Genomic DNA, 14,968 nt, shown 5'->3' with positions numbered 1-14,968 from the left:
TCAAGTAAGTAATGAAAGGGCAAGAGAGATGTGAGGGAATAAAAAGAGTGTGGTTGAGAGAGCAGAAGAGGGTGTATTGAAATTGTTTGGTCACATGGAGAGAATGAGTGAGGAAAGACTGATAAAGAAGATATATGTGTCAGAGGTTGAGGGAATGAGAAGTGGGAGACCAAAATGGAGGTGGAGGGATGGAGTGAAAAAGATTTTGAGCAATCAGGGCCTTAACATACAGGAGGGTGAAAGGCGTGCAAGGAATAGAGCGAACTGGAACAACGTGGTATACTGGGGTCGACATGCTGTCAATGGATTGAACCAAGGCAAGTGAAGCATCTGGGGAAACCATGGAAAGTTTTATGGGGCCTAGATGTGGAAAGGGAGCTGTGGTTTCGGTGCATCACACATGACAGCTAGAGACTGAGTGTAAACGAATGTGGCCTTTGTTGTCTTTTCCTAGCGCTAACTCACGCACGCGAGGGGGGGAGAGGGTGCCATTTCATGTGTGGCAGGGTGGCGACGGGATTGGATGAAGGCAGCAAGTATGAATATGTACATGTGTATATATGTATATGTCTGTGTATGTATATGTTGAAATGTATGGGTATGTATATGTGCGTGTGTGGGCGTGTATGTATATACTTGTGTACGTGGATGGGTTGGGCCATTCTTTTGTCTGTTTCCTTGTGTTAACGCGGGAGACAGCGACAAAGTATAAAAACAAATAAAAAATCTATATAAAAAAACATATACAATTATTCCATTAATTATCATGTCCTAAACGTAAATACTAAAATGCTACTAATCTATAAACATTTTGCACTGGTATCTTCATAATTTTCTTTACATCTTATGCAATATGAAAAATCCTAAGGTATCAGTATCACCCATTTTCAGATCACTTTCAGAAAACTCATACCTGTAGCCAGACTCCAGCAAATGATAAACATTGGTGAGATCCACTCCCGGGTATGGAGATACTCCATAAGTTGCAAACTCCCACAATAGGATGCCAAACGCCCACACATCAGACTGAAAATTAAATATCAAATTAAGGAAAGCTGTGAAAAGATTTCATCAGCAGCTGATATATCTCCATTAAAAATTTCCTATATTGCTCTAATCTAGGTAATGAACAACAAATAATATTCATCTATACTGCTCAACAGATTTCCTAATGAATGCAAGCTGTTTGTCTATTCCCCAACACACACACACACACACACACACACACACACACACACACACACACACACACACAAACAATATACATACAAGCTCTACCCTACTTACGACCTATGCAATTTTCAACCATCCGTACATCAACCTGAAAAAATATCAATAAAAAATATACATAAATGTAAAAATCACACTTGGTCGAATATCTGCCAGTGCTAATGGGTAAGTGCATACGACAGCGACTGTCAGACAATATCCTGGCATTGTGTATAAATAGCATCTCTCAGTCACCTTTCAGTAAGCACACATTATTCAAATGAATCTAACGAATTTCCATACTGGATTAAACCATTTTTGTATCTAAACCCCAAAGGAGATAACGAGCAAGAGGAAAAACCCATCACATGCTGATAGATCTGGCAAGAAGCTGAGGAACACGCTCAGCATGGAATTGGAAACAAAGGTAATCACCCAATATGTTGGAAAAAAGTGAAGTAACTGAACATGATCTACAGTTGTCCCATCTAACAGTCTCCACAATTTCAATGGACAAAGAAAAAATATGTGAAGCAATGAAAGGTTCGGCAAGCATGAAGTATATGATAATAACAAAGCAACAACATGGGTCCATCCACAAAATGAAGTTCCCGATGCTAAGCTTACTAACAGTTCAGATGAAGGCTAGAAGTCTTTTAGAGACTTTGAAGGAGCAAATGAGAGAGGATTACATCAAGAACTTCACAGCAAGTCATGTCTGATTCAGTAGATTTATAAGATACAGCTTGCAAAATGTTCGAGTCACAGGTGAAGCAGCAATAGCTGATGAACGAGCTGCCGAAAAGGTAAAATATACAACAAAGAACCCTTTTTTTTAATATTCCATAGTGATTTAAAAAAATGTCAATTCAAGAAACTGGTTAAACAAAAATGAGATAATCACAATAGAACTTGCATAATGTAAAAAATAAAAATGATGAAATTTGAACAAAGGAATCTAAATAGAAGGTTAAAAGAAACTGCAGAAACATATAACAAAGCTGGTTAAGAAAAAATGAGATAATCATGATAGAAATTGAGTAGGATAAAAGAATGCTGTACAGGCATACGAAGTCTACATGCTATGCTGACTTACATCCTGTGGTATTCCCCCATACCACTAACACTCCTCAGGTACACAACTTCTTTTTCTCTTCCGCTACTAACTTATATCATTCCTCGACTCCCTACCCTTTCTCATAGGTCCACATCCCACCTTCATCAACAAGCTGAGGTATGCTTTCCTAAATACCCTCAACTTCTCTCACTCATCTAGTTTAATTCTCAAACTAAACCAATCTCTCCAGCAGTGATGTACTAAATACCCTCAACTTCTCTTTCACTCATCTAGTTTAATTCTCAAACTAAACCAATCTCTCCAGCAGTGATGTACTATGGATTCTGGGGCCCTGGGGCCAAAATATTCTCAGCTCTTATACCCTCTAGTACATCTTTGAAAAATGTAATGAAACCATGATTAGTATATACCATATATATTTCTAAGTAAAATTATAGTCTTCACACATTTCCAAACATCTGGCAATCCTAACATTATCGTGAAGTAATAAAAGCAATGATAATTTAAGGAAAGTCAAATCTTCTCATTTTCAGGGGGCCCCAAAGCTACTGGGCCTTCGGACAATCTAAGAAAAGTTCTATCCTCATAATTTAGTTCCTATCCATGAAAGTCAGATACTTTAAGGAAAGTCGTCTTCTCTTATTTTCAGGCACCCATCGAGGCAAGTTGGATCTTATTTTCAGGGCTAATCTAAGGTACTGGAACAGGAATAATATAAAAATTCTGATATTCCCTTTCTCAGGGCCCCCTAAACAACTGGGCTACGGAGCTCCCTACTTCTTATATGACACCGTTCTAAAGGTATCTTTACACACAAGCCACTTTTCTAAGCTTGTTCACTTTCACCACTTCTTTCTCATGTACTTCATTTCCTCTTTCCCTAAACTCATCATCAACTTCCACATTTACTTCCTCTATGAACCAATCAGAAATTTCATCTATGCAAGTTCATATCAACACAAACTTTCCTAAGCTACCTCTGAAACTAAGCACATAATCCATCAAAGCCTGTTGAATTCCAACCCATTCATCCACATATACTTAGGTAAGTACATTTTCTTACACAACACCATGTATTCCTGATCACCAGTCCTCTATCGGCACATAATATGAAAACCTTTACCTCATTTCATTTACACCAAGGATCCCATGAATAAAAATTGTATCCTCAATTGCCTTCCCACCCAACTTTGAATGTGGATCACCTGATACTTTGATCCACTAGATCAAATCTGCTAAAGCACATACCCATTTCCTTCCAGAATATATTCCTCTCTTTTTCACTCTTCTCATTACACAATTCATAAGTGCTATCACTTACTTAGCTCTCATATTTTACTTGCATTCTTACTCACATTAACCCTAAAATCATTTCCTTACATTCTCTAACACAGCCTTAGAACATTCCTCTTCAAAAGTGCTTTCCCTATTTTTCTGTCTTGACCTCTCACTAATCCTTGACTTTATCCTATGAACATTCCCAAGCTAATATACTCCCTTCCCCTTCAAGTTCATTTCAATCAGAGCAACATTCAGGCTTTTCTCATCATACATAACACCTGTCTCTCCTTTCTGTTCATCCATTATAAACCCATGCTCATTCAGGCACCCAAGCCTGAGCCTCTGTGGCCCCACTTGTCATGTTACTGTTTTCAGAAAGTAATCGAAAAGAAGGAAGGGTTTCCAGCCCTCAACTTCAACCTGTTAACTGTCTTTTATAACACGAAGGAGATATGTATGTAGTATTTGTTCAACCATATCCCCAGGAATAAGGGTTTACATACTTTTCTCATCTGTTAATTGCATATGACTTGGTATGGAGAGAAGGAATACAGAGAATGGACCAGAACTATGGAGTGCATTTGCAGAAAGTATAATCACTGAGGAACAATGTCTGGTGTGCAGCGACTGGTTCAGAAAGAAAAGTAGGATGAAACAGAGGTATGTAACTCTAACTAACATCCTTCAACATTTTCTTGGCCACATAATAAGTTCAGTTGAGTAAGGACAGGGGTGCAAGAGAAAGGTCTCTGGAGTTCAAGATTTTGCTACTAAGATATATGTAGTAGATGCACAGTTGGTGTTACTGGAATGGTAAGAAGGATGGAGACATAAGACACACAACTTCAGAATTCAAATCAGTGCAAGGATGACAAAAAATGGTAATCAGCAGAGATTAAGGTTAGTAAGGTTAGTTGAAAAATTTGTCTATTTGCTTTAAGAAATTACATCTGATGAGCAATACTGTAAGATGCAGACACTAACAGGAGGAATAGAGGCACTGCGAAGCCATGTGAGATGTAGTGAAGAAAGAAAGTTAGCTAGGACAAAAATTAAACTTAAAATAAAGATAGGAGTATTCAACACAACAGTACTGCTAATCCACTGTAAGTAACAACAATATGGGTATCAAGCTAGTGAAGAAGAAAGACTGATTGACTTGGAAATGAGATTGCTGAGGAAAGGACCATTTCTTAATCCTTTAGGTGCTGTTGTTCATGACTGCAGCAGGCATAGTTAGGCACTACTATCCTTGATAGGATGTGCTATCCTGCCCTAAGCTGAATTCTTTGCAACTGTTGACAGGCCATAGATGGCAATCAAAAAAAAAAAAAAAAGTCACCAGAACTGCCGAGGCACCGGTAACATGCTAGTGCCCTCAATGGGCAGTTGTGTGCCCTTTCTAGAAACTTATCACATCTGTAGTGGCCAATGCTATGTGAAACTCATTCCACACCCACACTGCCTTTATTTTGGATTGGCCATTTTACTAAATAATGTGTTTTTCCTTAAAAGAAATCAAGAAAAAAAAGAAGGAACAGAGAATGGGGGAGTGAGGATAGTCCCTCTAAGGCTCAGCCCTCTGTTCTTAATGCTAACTTGCAAATGAGGGAAATGGCAAATATGTATGAAGAAAAAAAGTGCTTAACTCTTAATTCATACAAAAAAAAAAGCTTCTACTAATTTTTCTGCACTAATCATAAACTAGTTAATAAAAGTTTTGAAATATAACTGAAAATACCTTGCATACATAGGATGGGCCAATTGAAAAGGTAATGTCTTTCCTACACACAGAATGAATGTCTTAATTCTTAAAAAAAATTATAAGTTTGAGTACCTTTCCACGTTGGAGGAAAAAAGAATGCTTTTTCTTTTGCACACTGGGGGAGGCCCTAAAAAATCTACTTCACACTGAAAGGGTTAAGGAATGAAACTGTACAGACCAAACTTGAACAGTCACCAGTCAGTCTGTGAATAAGAAAAGTAAAGTTGAAAAGGTATAAGCACATACAGGGTACAAGAGACAGCAACATACAGAGAAGTGAATTGAAGGCATATATGCAAGAATGAAGGCCTCAGGGCAATGAGAATAAGATAGCTGTATTCAAAGCAAGAAACTGAAGGGTGCAAAAAATAAGAGAGGTCACACAGGACCAAAGTGAAAGGCATGAGATCAACATATCTTCTCACTTCCTTTAAGTAATTTTCTAGTTACCTTTAGGTTTACTCTATTTCACTCTGAACTTCTTTCCAAATAATTTTTCTCCATTTTTGAGGACACTTTATTTATCTTTCAATTTATTTTGCTTTGTTGCTGTCTCCCACATTAGCGTGGTAGTGCAAGGAAACAGACGAAAGAATGGCCCAACCCACCCACATACACATGTATATACACACACATCTACACGCGCAAATATACATACCTATACATCTCAACGTATACATATATATATATACACACACAGACATATACATATATACACATGTACATAATTAATACTGTCTGCCTTTATTCATTCCCATCTCCACCCCACCACACATGAAATAACAACCCCCTCCCCCCCGCATGTGCGTGAGGTAGTGCTAGGAAAAGACAACAAAGGCCTCATTCGTTCACACTCAGTCTCTAGCTGTCATGTATAATGCACTGAAACCATAGCTCACTTTCCACATCCAGGCCCCAGAGAACTTTCCATGGTTTACCCCAGACGCTTCACACGCCCTGGTTCAATCCATTGACAGCATGTCGACCCCGGTATACCACACAGTTCCAATTCACTCTATTCCTTGCACGCCTTTCACCCTCCTGCATGTTCAGGCCCCGATCACTCAAAATCTTTTTCACTCCATCTTTCCACCTCCAATTTGGTCTCCCACTTCTCCTCGTTCCCTCCACCTCTGACACATATATCCTCTTTGTCAATCTTTCCTCACTCATTCTCTCCTTGTGACCAAACCATTTCAAAACACCCTCTTCTGCTCTCTCAACCACATTCTCTTTATTACCACACATCTCTCTTACCTTATTATTACTTACTCGATCAAACCACCTCACACCACATATTGTCCTCAGACATCTCATTTCCAGCACATCCATCCTCCTCCGCACAACTCTATCTATAGCCCACACCTCGCAACCATATAACATTGTTGGAACCACTATTCCTTCAAACATACACATTTTTGCTTTCCGATATAATACTGTCGACTTCCACACATTCTTCAATGCTCCAAGAACTTTCGCCCCCTCCCCACCCTATGATTCACTTCCGCTTCCATGGTTCCATCTGCTGCCAAATCCACTCTCAGATATCTAAAACACTTCACTTCCACCAGTTTATCTCCATTCAAACTTACCTCCCAACTGACTTGTCCCTCGACCCTACTGTACCTAATAACCTTGCTCTTATTCACATTTACTCTCAGCTTTCTTCTTTCACACACTTTACCAAACTCAGTCACCAGCTTCTGCAGTTTCTCACACGAATCAGCCACCAGCGCTGTATCATCAGTGAACAACAACTGAATCACTTCCCAAGCTCTCTCATCCACAATAGACTGCATACTTGCCCCTCTTTCCAAAACTCTTGCATTCACCTCCCTAACAACCCCATCCATAAACAAATTAAACAACCATGGAGACATCATACACCTCTGCCGCAAACCAACATTCACTGAGAACCAATCACTTTCCTCTCTTCCTACACATACACTGCCTTACATCCTCGATAAAAACTTTTCACTGCTTCTAACAACTTGCCTCCCCACACCATATATTCTTAATACCTTCCACAGAGCATCTCTATCAACTCTATCATATGCCTTCTCCAGATCCATAAATGCTACATACAAATCCATTTGCTTTTCTACATATTTCTCACATACATTCTTCAAAGCAAACACCTGATCCACACATCCTCTACCATTTCTGAAACCACACTGCTCTTCCCCAATCTGATGCTCTGTACATGCCTTCACCCTCTCAATCAATACCCTCCCATATCATTTCCCAGGAATACTCAACAAACTTATACCTCTGTAATATGAGCACTCACTTTTATCCCCTTTGCCTTTGTACAATGGCACTATGCAAGCATTCCTCCAATCCTCAGGCACCTCACCATTAGTCATACACACATTAAATAACCTTACCAACCAGTCAACAATACTGTCACCCCTTTTTTTAATAAATTCCACTGCAATACCATCCAAACCCGTGGCCTTGCCGGCTTTCATCTTCCGCAAAGCTTTTACTACCTCTTCTCTGTTTACCAAATCATTCTCCCTGACCCTCTCACTTTGCACACCACCTCGACCAAAACACCCTATATCTGCCACTCAATCATCAAACACATTCAACAAACCTTCAAAACTGTCCCTTGCCATTCTTCTTGATCTAATCTCAACATAAAAACTTAAATATAAAACAATTCATATTTTTCTCACATCCATTCTTTAGTGTCATGTGTAAGGCATCGAAACCATAGCCACTTATCCACAACCACACCCCACAGAATTATCCATAATTCAACTTGGACCCTTCACGTGCTTTAGTTCAGTCCATTAATAGCACATCAACTCAAGTATACTATATCATTCCAATTTATTCTACACCATTCACAGCTTTCACCCTCCTGCATGTTCAGGCCCCAATCACCCAAAATTTTTTTCACTCCATCCTTACATCTCCAATTTGGTCTCCCCATTCCCATTGTTCCCTCCACTTCTGACACATATATCCTCCTTAAAAAACCTTTTCTCTCTTAACATCACTCTTTTCATTACCACACATGTCTTACCCTTTCATTACTACTCAATCAAACCACCTTACACCAAAAATTGTCCTAAAACATTTTATTTCCAACACATCACCCTACTCCGCAAAGCCTTATCTACTGCCTACACCTCACTTCATATAATATACAATGTTTATACCATAATTACTAGAACATTATAAAACAAAACATATCAATGTAATCTATCTTTAACAATCAAATATAACATCCACCCATACAAGAGAATTCTTTTCATATAATGTGTTGTAATCATTACTTTAAAAACAAAATATTACCTTTGTGGAGAATTTATTATATGCAAGGCCCTCTGGTGCTGTCCACTTGATGGGAAACTTTGCTCCAGCATGGGCTGTGTAGGTATCGTCCCTCATGAGCCGTGCAAGCCCAAAATCTGCTACCTTGACCAAGTGGTTTTCACCAACTAAGCAATTTCTAGCTGCCAGGTCCCTGTAAAAAATAGCATTCTAAAATTTTTGAATGGTAAAATGAAATAGGAAATAGCAAAAAAGAAACAAAGACAAATGAAAACCAGGATATTTTCATGTAATAGATGTATACCAACATACAGTATTAAGATTTCTAAAAGACTATAGTCAACAATCCATATGGCTGAAATTATATATCAAACATCAAACCAAGGTTTGAGGTTCAATGACCTAAATTTCCATTATAAAGGAAATTATGTAATTAAAGAACAGAAATACAATGCCTGAAAAAACAAGTAAGCACCATGAAGCATGCCAGTAATAATGAAAAATCTGGGGATAAAATCCAAGGAAAGGTCTGTTGGGCCTGGATGTGGATAAGGAGCTGTAGTATATGTATGTACATATGTAAAGATATGTTTTTTTTTTTTTTTTTTGCTTTGTCGCTGTCTCCCACGTTTGCGAGGTAGATATGTATATATACATTTTTTTCATACATATTCGCCATTTTCTGCATAAGCGAGGTAGCAATAAAAACAGAGGACTGAGCCTTCGAGAGAATATCCTCATTTGGCCCCCTTCTCTGTTCCTTTCTTGGAAAAAAAAAAAATGTGTACATATGTATATATGATTATGTCTTTGTATGTGTGTATATGTATATGTTTGAGTACGGGCATTTATGTATATATATATGTGTGTATATGAGTGGATGGGCCATTCTCATCGTCTGTTTCCTGGAGCTGCCTCGCTGACATGGGAAACAGCGATTAAGGGGAATGCTAGAGTTTTGGAAAGAGGGATCAGTATGCAATCTGTTGTAGATGCGAGAGTTTGGGAGGTAAGTCAGTTGTTGTTCGCTGATGATACAGTGCTGGTGGCTGATTCGGGCGAGAAGCTGTAGAAGCTGGTGACTGAGTTTTGTAAAGTGTGTGAAGGAAGAAAGCTGAGAGTAAATGTGAATAAGATCAAGGTTATTAGGTATAGTAGGGTTGAGGGACAAGTCAACTGGGAGGTAAGTTTGAATGGAGAAAAACAGGAGGAAGTGAAGTGTTTTAGATATCTGGGAGTGGATTTGGCAGTGGATGGAACCATGGAAGTGGAAATGAGTCATAGGGTGGGGGGAGGGGGCGAAAGTTCTGGGAGCGTTGAAAAATGTGGGGAAGGTGAGAACGTTATCTTGGAAAGCAAAAATGGGTATGTTTGAAGGAATAGTGGTTCCAACAATGTTATATGGTTGTGAGGCGTGGGCTATAGATAGAGTTGTGCGGAGGAGGGTGGACGTGCTGGAAATGAGATGTTTGAAGACAATATGTGGTGTGAGGTGGTTTGGTCAAGTAAGTAATAATAGGGTAAGTGAGATGTGTGGTAATAAAAAGAGTGTGGTTGAGAGAGCAGAAGAGGGTGTTTTGAAATGCTTTGGTCACATGGAGAGAATGAGTGAGGAAAGACTGACAAAGAGGATATAAGTGTCAGAGGTGGAAGGAACAAGGAGAAGTGGGACACCAAATTGGAGGTGGAAAGATGGAGTGAAAAGGATTTTGAGTGATTGGGGCCCGAACATGCAGGAGGGTGAAAGGCATGCAAGGAATAGAGTGAATTGGAACGATGTGGTATACCGGGGTCGACGTGCTGTCAATGGATTGAACCAGGGCATGTGAAGCATCCGGGGTAAACCATGGAAAGTTTTGTGGGGCCTGGATGTGGAAAGGGAGCTGTGGTTTCGGTGCATTATACATGACAGCTAGAGACTGAGCATGAACGAATGTGGCCTATGTTGTCTTTTCCTAGCGCTACCTCATGCACATGCAGGGGGGAGGGGGTTGTCATTTCATGTGTGGCGGGGTGGCGACGGGAATGGATAAGGGCAGACAGTATGAATTATGTACATGTGTATATATGCATATGTCTGTGTGTGTATATATATGTACACGATGATATGTATAGGTATGTATATGTGCGTGTGTGGACGTGTGTATATATATATATATATATATATATATATATATATATATATATATATATATATTTTTTTTTTTTTTTTTTTTATACTTTGTCGCTGTCTCCCGCGTTTGCGAGGTAGCGCAAGGAAACAGACGAAAGAAATGGCCCAACCCCCCCCCATACACATGTACATACACACGTCCACACACGCAAATATACATACCTACACAGCTTTCCATGGTTTACCCCAGACGCTTCACATGCCTTGCTTCAATCCACTGACAGCACGTCAACCCCTGTATACCACATGACTCCAATTCACTCTATTTCTTGCCCTCCTTTCACCCTCCTGCATGTTCAGGCCCCGATCACACAAAATCTTTTTCACTCCATCTTTCCACCTCCAATTTGGTCTCCCTCTTCTCCTCGTTCCCTCCACCTCCGACACATATATCCTCTTGGTCAATCTCTCCTCACTCATTCTCTCCATGTGCCCAAACCATTTCAAAACACCCTCTTCTGCTCTCTCAACCACGCTCTTTTTATTTCCACACATCTCTCTTACCCTTACGTTACTTACTCGATCAAACCACCTCACACCACACATTGTCCTCAAACATCTCATTTCCAGCACATCCATCCTCCTGCGCACATCTCTATCCATAGCCCACGCCTCGCAACCATACAGCATTGTTGGAACCACTATTCCCTCAAACATACCCATTTTTGCTTTCCGAGATAATGTTCTCGACTTCCACACATTTTTCAAGGCTCCCAAAATTTTCGCCCCCTCCCCCACCCTATGATCCACTTCCGCTTCCATGGTTCCATCCGCTGACAGATCCACTCCCAGATATCTAAAACACTTCACTTCCTCCAGTATATATATATATATATATATATATATATATATATATCCCTGGGGATAGGGGAGAAAGAATACTTCCCACGTATTCCCTGCGTGTCGTAGAAGGCGACTAAAAGGGAAGGGAGCGGGTGGCTGGAAATCCTCCCCTCTTTTTTTTTTTTTTTTTTTTTTTTTTTTTTTTTTTTTTTTTTCCAAAGGAAGGAACAGAGAAGGGGGCTGGATGAGGATGTTTCCTCAGAGGCCCAGTCCTCTGTTCTTAACGCTACCTCGCTGACGCGGGAAATGGCGAATAGTATGAAAGAAAAGAAAATATATTTATATATTTTCTTTCAAACTATTCGCCATTGCCCACGTTAGTGAGGTAGCGCTAAGAACAGAGAACCGGGCCTTTGAGGGAATATCCTCACCTGGCCCCCCTCTCTGCTCCTTCTTTTGAAAAAAAAAAAAAAGAGAGAGGAGGATTTCCAGCCCCATGCTCTCTCCCTTTGGTAGCCATCTATGAAATGCAGGGGGTGCGTAGGGGGTGTTCTTCCTCCCCAATCCCCGGGATATGTATGTGTATATATGTATATGTACAGAGCATCAGATTGGGGAAGAGCAGTGTGGTTTCAGAAGTGGTAGAGGATGTGTGGATCAGGTGTTTGCTTTGAAGAATGTATGTGAGAAATACTTAGAAAAGCAAATGGATTTGTATGTAGCATTTATGGATCTGGAGAAGGCATATGATAGAGTTGATAGAGATGCTCTGTGGAAGGTATTAAGAATATATGGTGTGGGAGGCAAGTTGTTAGAAGCAGTGAAAAGTTTTCATCGAGGATGTAAGGCATGTGTACGTGTAGGAAGAGAGGAAAGTGATTAGTTCTCAGTGAATGTAGGTTTGCGGCAGGGGTGTGTGATGTCTCCATGGTTGTTTAATTTGTTTATGGATGGGGTTGTTAGGGAGGTGAATGCAAGAGTTTTGGAAAGAGGGGCAAGTATGAAGTCTGTTGGGGATGAGAGAGCTTGGGAAGTGAGTCAGTTGTTGTTCGCTGATGATACAGCGCTGGTGGCTGATTCATGTGAGAAACTGCAGAAGCTGGTGACTGAGTTTGGTAAAGTGTGTGAAAGAAGAAAGTTAAGAGTAAATGTGAATAAGAGCAAGGTTATTAGGTACAGTAGGGTTGAGGGTCAAGTCAATTGGGAGGTGAGTTTGAATGGAGAAAAACTGGAGGAAGTGAAGTGTTTTAGATATCTGGGAGTGGATCTGGCAGCGGATGGAACCATGGAAGCGGAAGTGGATCATAGGGTGGGGGAGGGGGGCGAAAATTCTGGGAGCCTTGAAGAATGTGTGGAAGTCGAGAACATTATCTCAGAAAGCAAAAATGGCTATGTTTGAAGGAATAGTGGTTCCAACAATGTTGTATGGTTGCGAGGCGTGGGCTATGGATAGAGTTGTGCGCAGGAGGATGGATGTGCTGGAAATGAGATGTTTGAGGACAATGTGCGGTGTGAGGTGGTTTGATCGAGTAAGTAACGTAAGGGTAAGAGAGATGTGTGGAAATAAAAAGAGCGTGGTTGAGAGAGCAGAAGAGGGTGTTTTGAAATGGTTTGGTCACATGGAGAGAATGAGTGAGGAAAGATTGACCAAGAGGATATATGTGTCGGAGGTGGAGGGAACGAGGAGAAGAGGGAGACCAAATTGGAGGTGGAAAGATGGAGTGAAAAAGATTTTGTGTGATCGGGGCCTGAACATGCAGGAGGGTGAAAGGAGGGCAAAGAATAGAGTGAATTGGAGCGATGTGGTATACCGGGGTTGACGTGCTGTCAGTGGATTGAATCAAGGCATGTGTATGGGGGTGGGTTGGGCCATTTCTTTCGTCTGTTTCCTTGCGCTAACTCGCAAACGCGGGAGACAGCGACAAAGCAAAAGAAAAAAAAAAAATATATATATATATATATGTGTGTGTGTGTGTGTGTATTGTCCCCGGGGATGGGGGAGAGGGAATGCTTCTCACGTGTTCCCTGCGTGTCGTAGAGGGCGACTAAAGGGGGAGGGTGCGGGGGGCTGGAAATCCTCCCCCCTCTTTTTTTTTTCAAAAGGAGCAGAGAGGGGGGCCAGGTGAGGATATTCCCTCACAGGCCCGGTCCTCTGTTCTTAGCGCTACCTCGCTAACGCGGGAAATGGCGTATAGTTTGAAAGACTGAGTTTGGTAAAGTGTGTGAAAGAAGAAAGTTAAGAGTAAATGTGAATAAGAGCAAGGTTATTAGGTACAGTAGGGTTGAGGGTCAAGTCAATTGGGAGGTAAGTTTGAATGGAGAAAAACTGGAGGAAGTAAAGTGTTTTAGATATCTGGGAGTGGATCTGGCAGCGGATGGAACCATGGAAGCGGAAGTGAATCATAGGGTGGGGGAGGGGGCGAAAATCCTGGGAGCCTTGAAGAATGTGTAGAAGTCGAGAACATTATCTCGGAAAGCAAAATGGCTATGTTTGAAGGAATAGTGGTTCCAACAATGTTGTATGGTTGCGAGGCGTGATGGTTAGAGTTGTGCGCAGGAGGGTGGATGTGCTGGAAATGAGATGTTTGAGGACAATGTGTGGTGTGAGGTGGTTTGATCGAGTAAGTAATGTAAGGGTAAGAGAGTGTGGAAATAAAAAGAGCGCGGTTGAGAGAGCAGAAGAGGGTGTTTTGAAATGGTTTGGGCACATGGAGAGAATGAGTGAGGAAAGATTGACCAAGAGGATATATGTGTCGGAGGTGGAGGGAACAAGGAGAAGTGGGAGACCAAATTGGAGGTGGAAAGATGGAGTGAAAAAGATTTTGTGTGATCGGGGCCTGAACATGCAGGAGGGTGAAAGGAGGGCAAGGAATAGAGTGAATTGGATCAATGTGGTATACCGGGGTTGACGTGCTGTCAGTGGATTGAATCAGGGCATGTGAAGCGTCTGGGGTAAACCATGGAAAGTTGTGTGGGGCCTGGATGTGGAAAGGGAGCTGTGGTTTCGGGCATTATTGCGTGGCAGCTAGAAAATGAGTGTGAACGAATGGGGCCTTTGTTGTCTTTTCCTAGTGCTACCTCGCACACATGAGGGGGAGGGGGAAGGTATTCCATGTGTGGCGAGGTGGCGATGGAAGTGAATGGGGGCAGACAGTGTGAATTGTGTGCATGGGTATATATGTACGTGTCTGTGTATGTATATATATGTGTACATTGAGATGTATAGGTATGTATATTTGCGTGTGTGGACGTGTGTGTGTATACATTGTGTATGGGGGTGGGTTGGGCCATTTCTTTCATCTGTTTCCTTGCGCTACCTCGCAAACACGGGAGACAGCGACAAAAAAAATATATATATATATACACGTCCACACACGCACATATACATACCTAT

At 41.0% G+C, this 14,968-nt stretch overlaps 1 protein-coding gene across 11 annotated transcripts in view; it reads right to left on the bottom strand.

Moving 5' to 3' along the window:
- The window catches only part of Abl (tyrosine-protein kinase Abl), a 400,776-nt gene that overhangs the window by 83,925 nt on the left and 301,883 nt on the right, over nt 1-14,968 (bottom strand). For all 11 annotated transcript variants that reach the window (XM_071664774.1, XM_071664769.1, XM_071664771.1 and 8 more), the window contains 2 exons: nt 8,640-8,811; nt 914-1,026 (listed from right to left, as the gene is read on the bottom strand). In XM_071664774.1, the coding sequence (XP_071520875.1) occupies nt 914-1,026; nt 8,640-8,811 (285 nt within the window). The remainder of the gene's footprint in view (nt 1-913; nt 1,027-8,639; nt 8,812-14,968) is intronic.

This window comes from Panulirus ornatus, chromosome 9, assembly GCF_036320965.1.
Source record: "Panulirus ornatus isolate Po-2019 chromosome 9, ASM3632096v1, whole genome shotgun sequence".
Classification (NCBI taxonomy): Eukaryota; Metazoa; Arthropoda; class Malacostraca; order Decapoda; family Palinuridae; genus Panulirus; species Panulirus ornatus.
The sequence above is the reverse complement of the archived record's forward strand: the minus strand, read 5'-3'. Positions and strand labels throughout refer to the sequence as shown.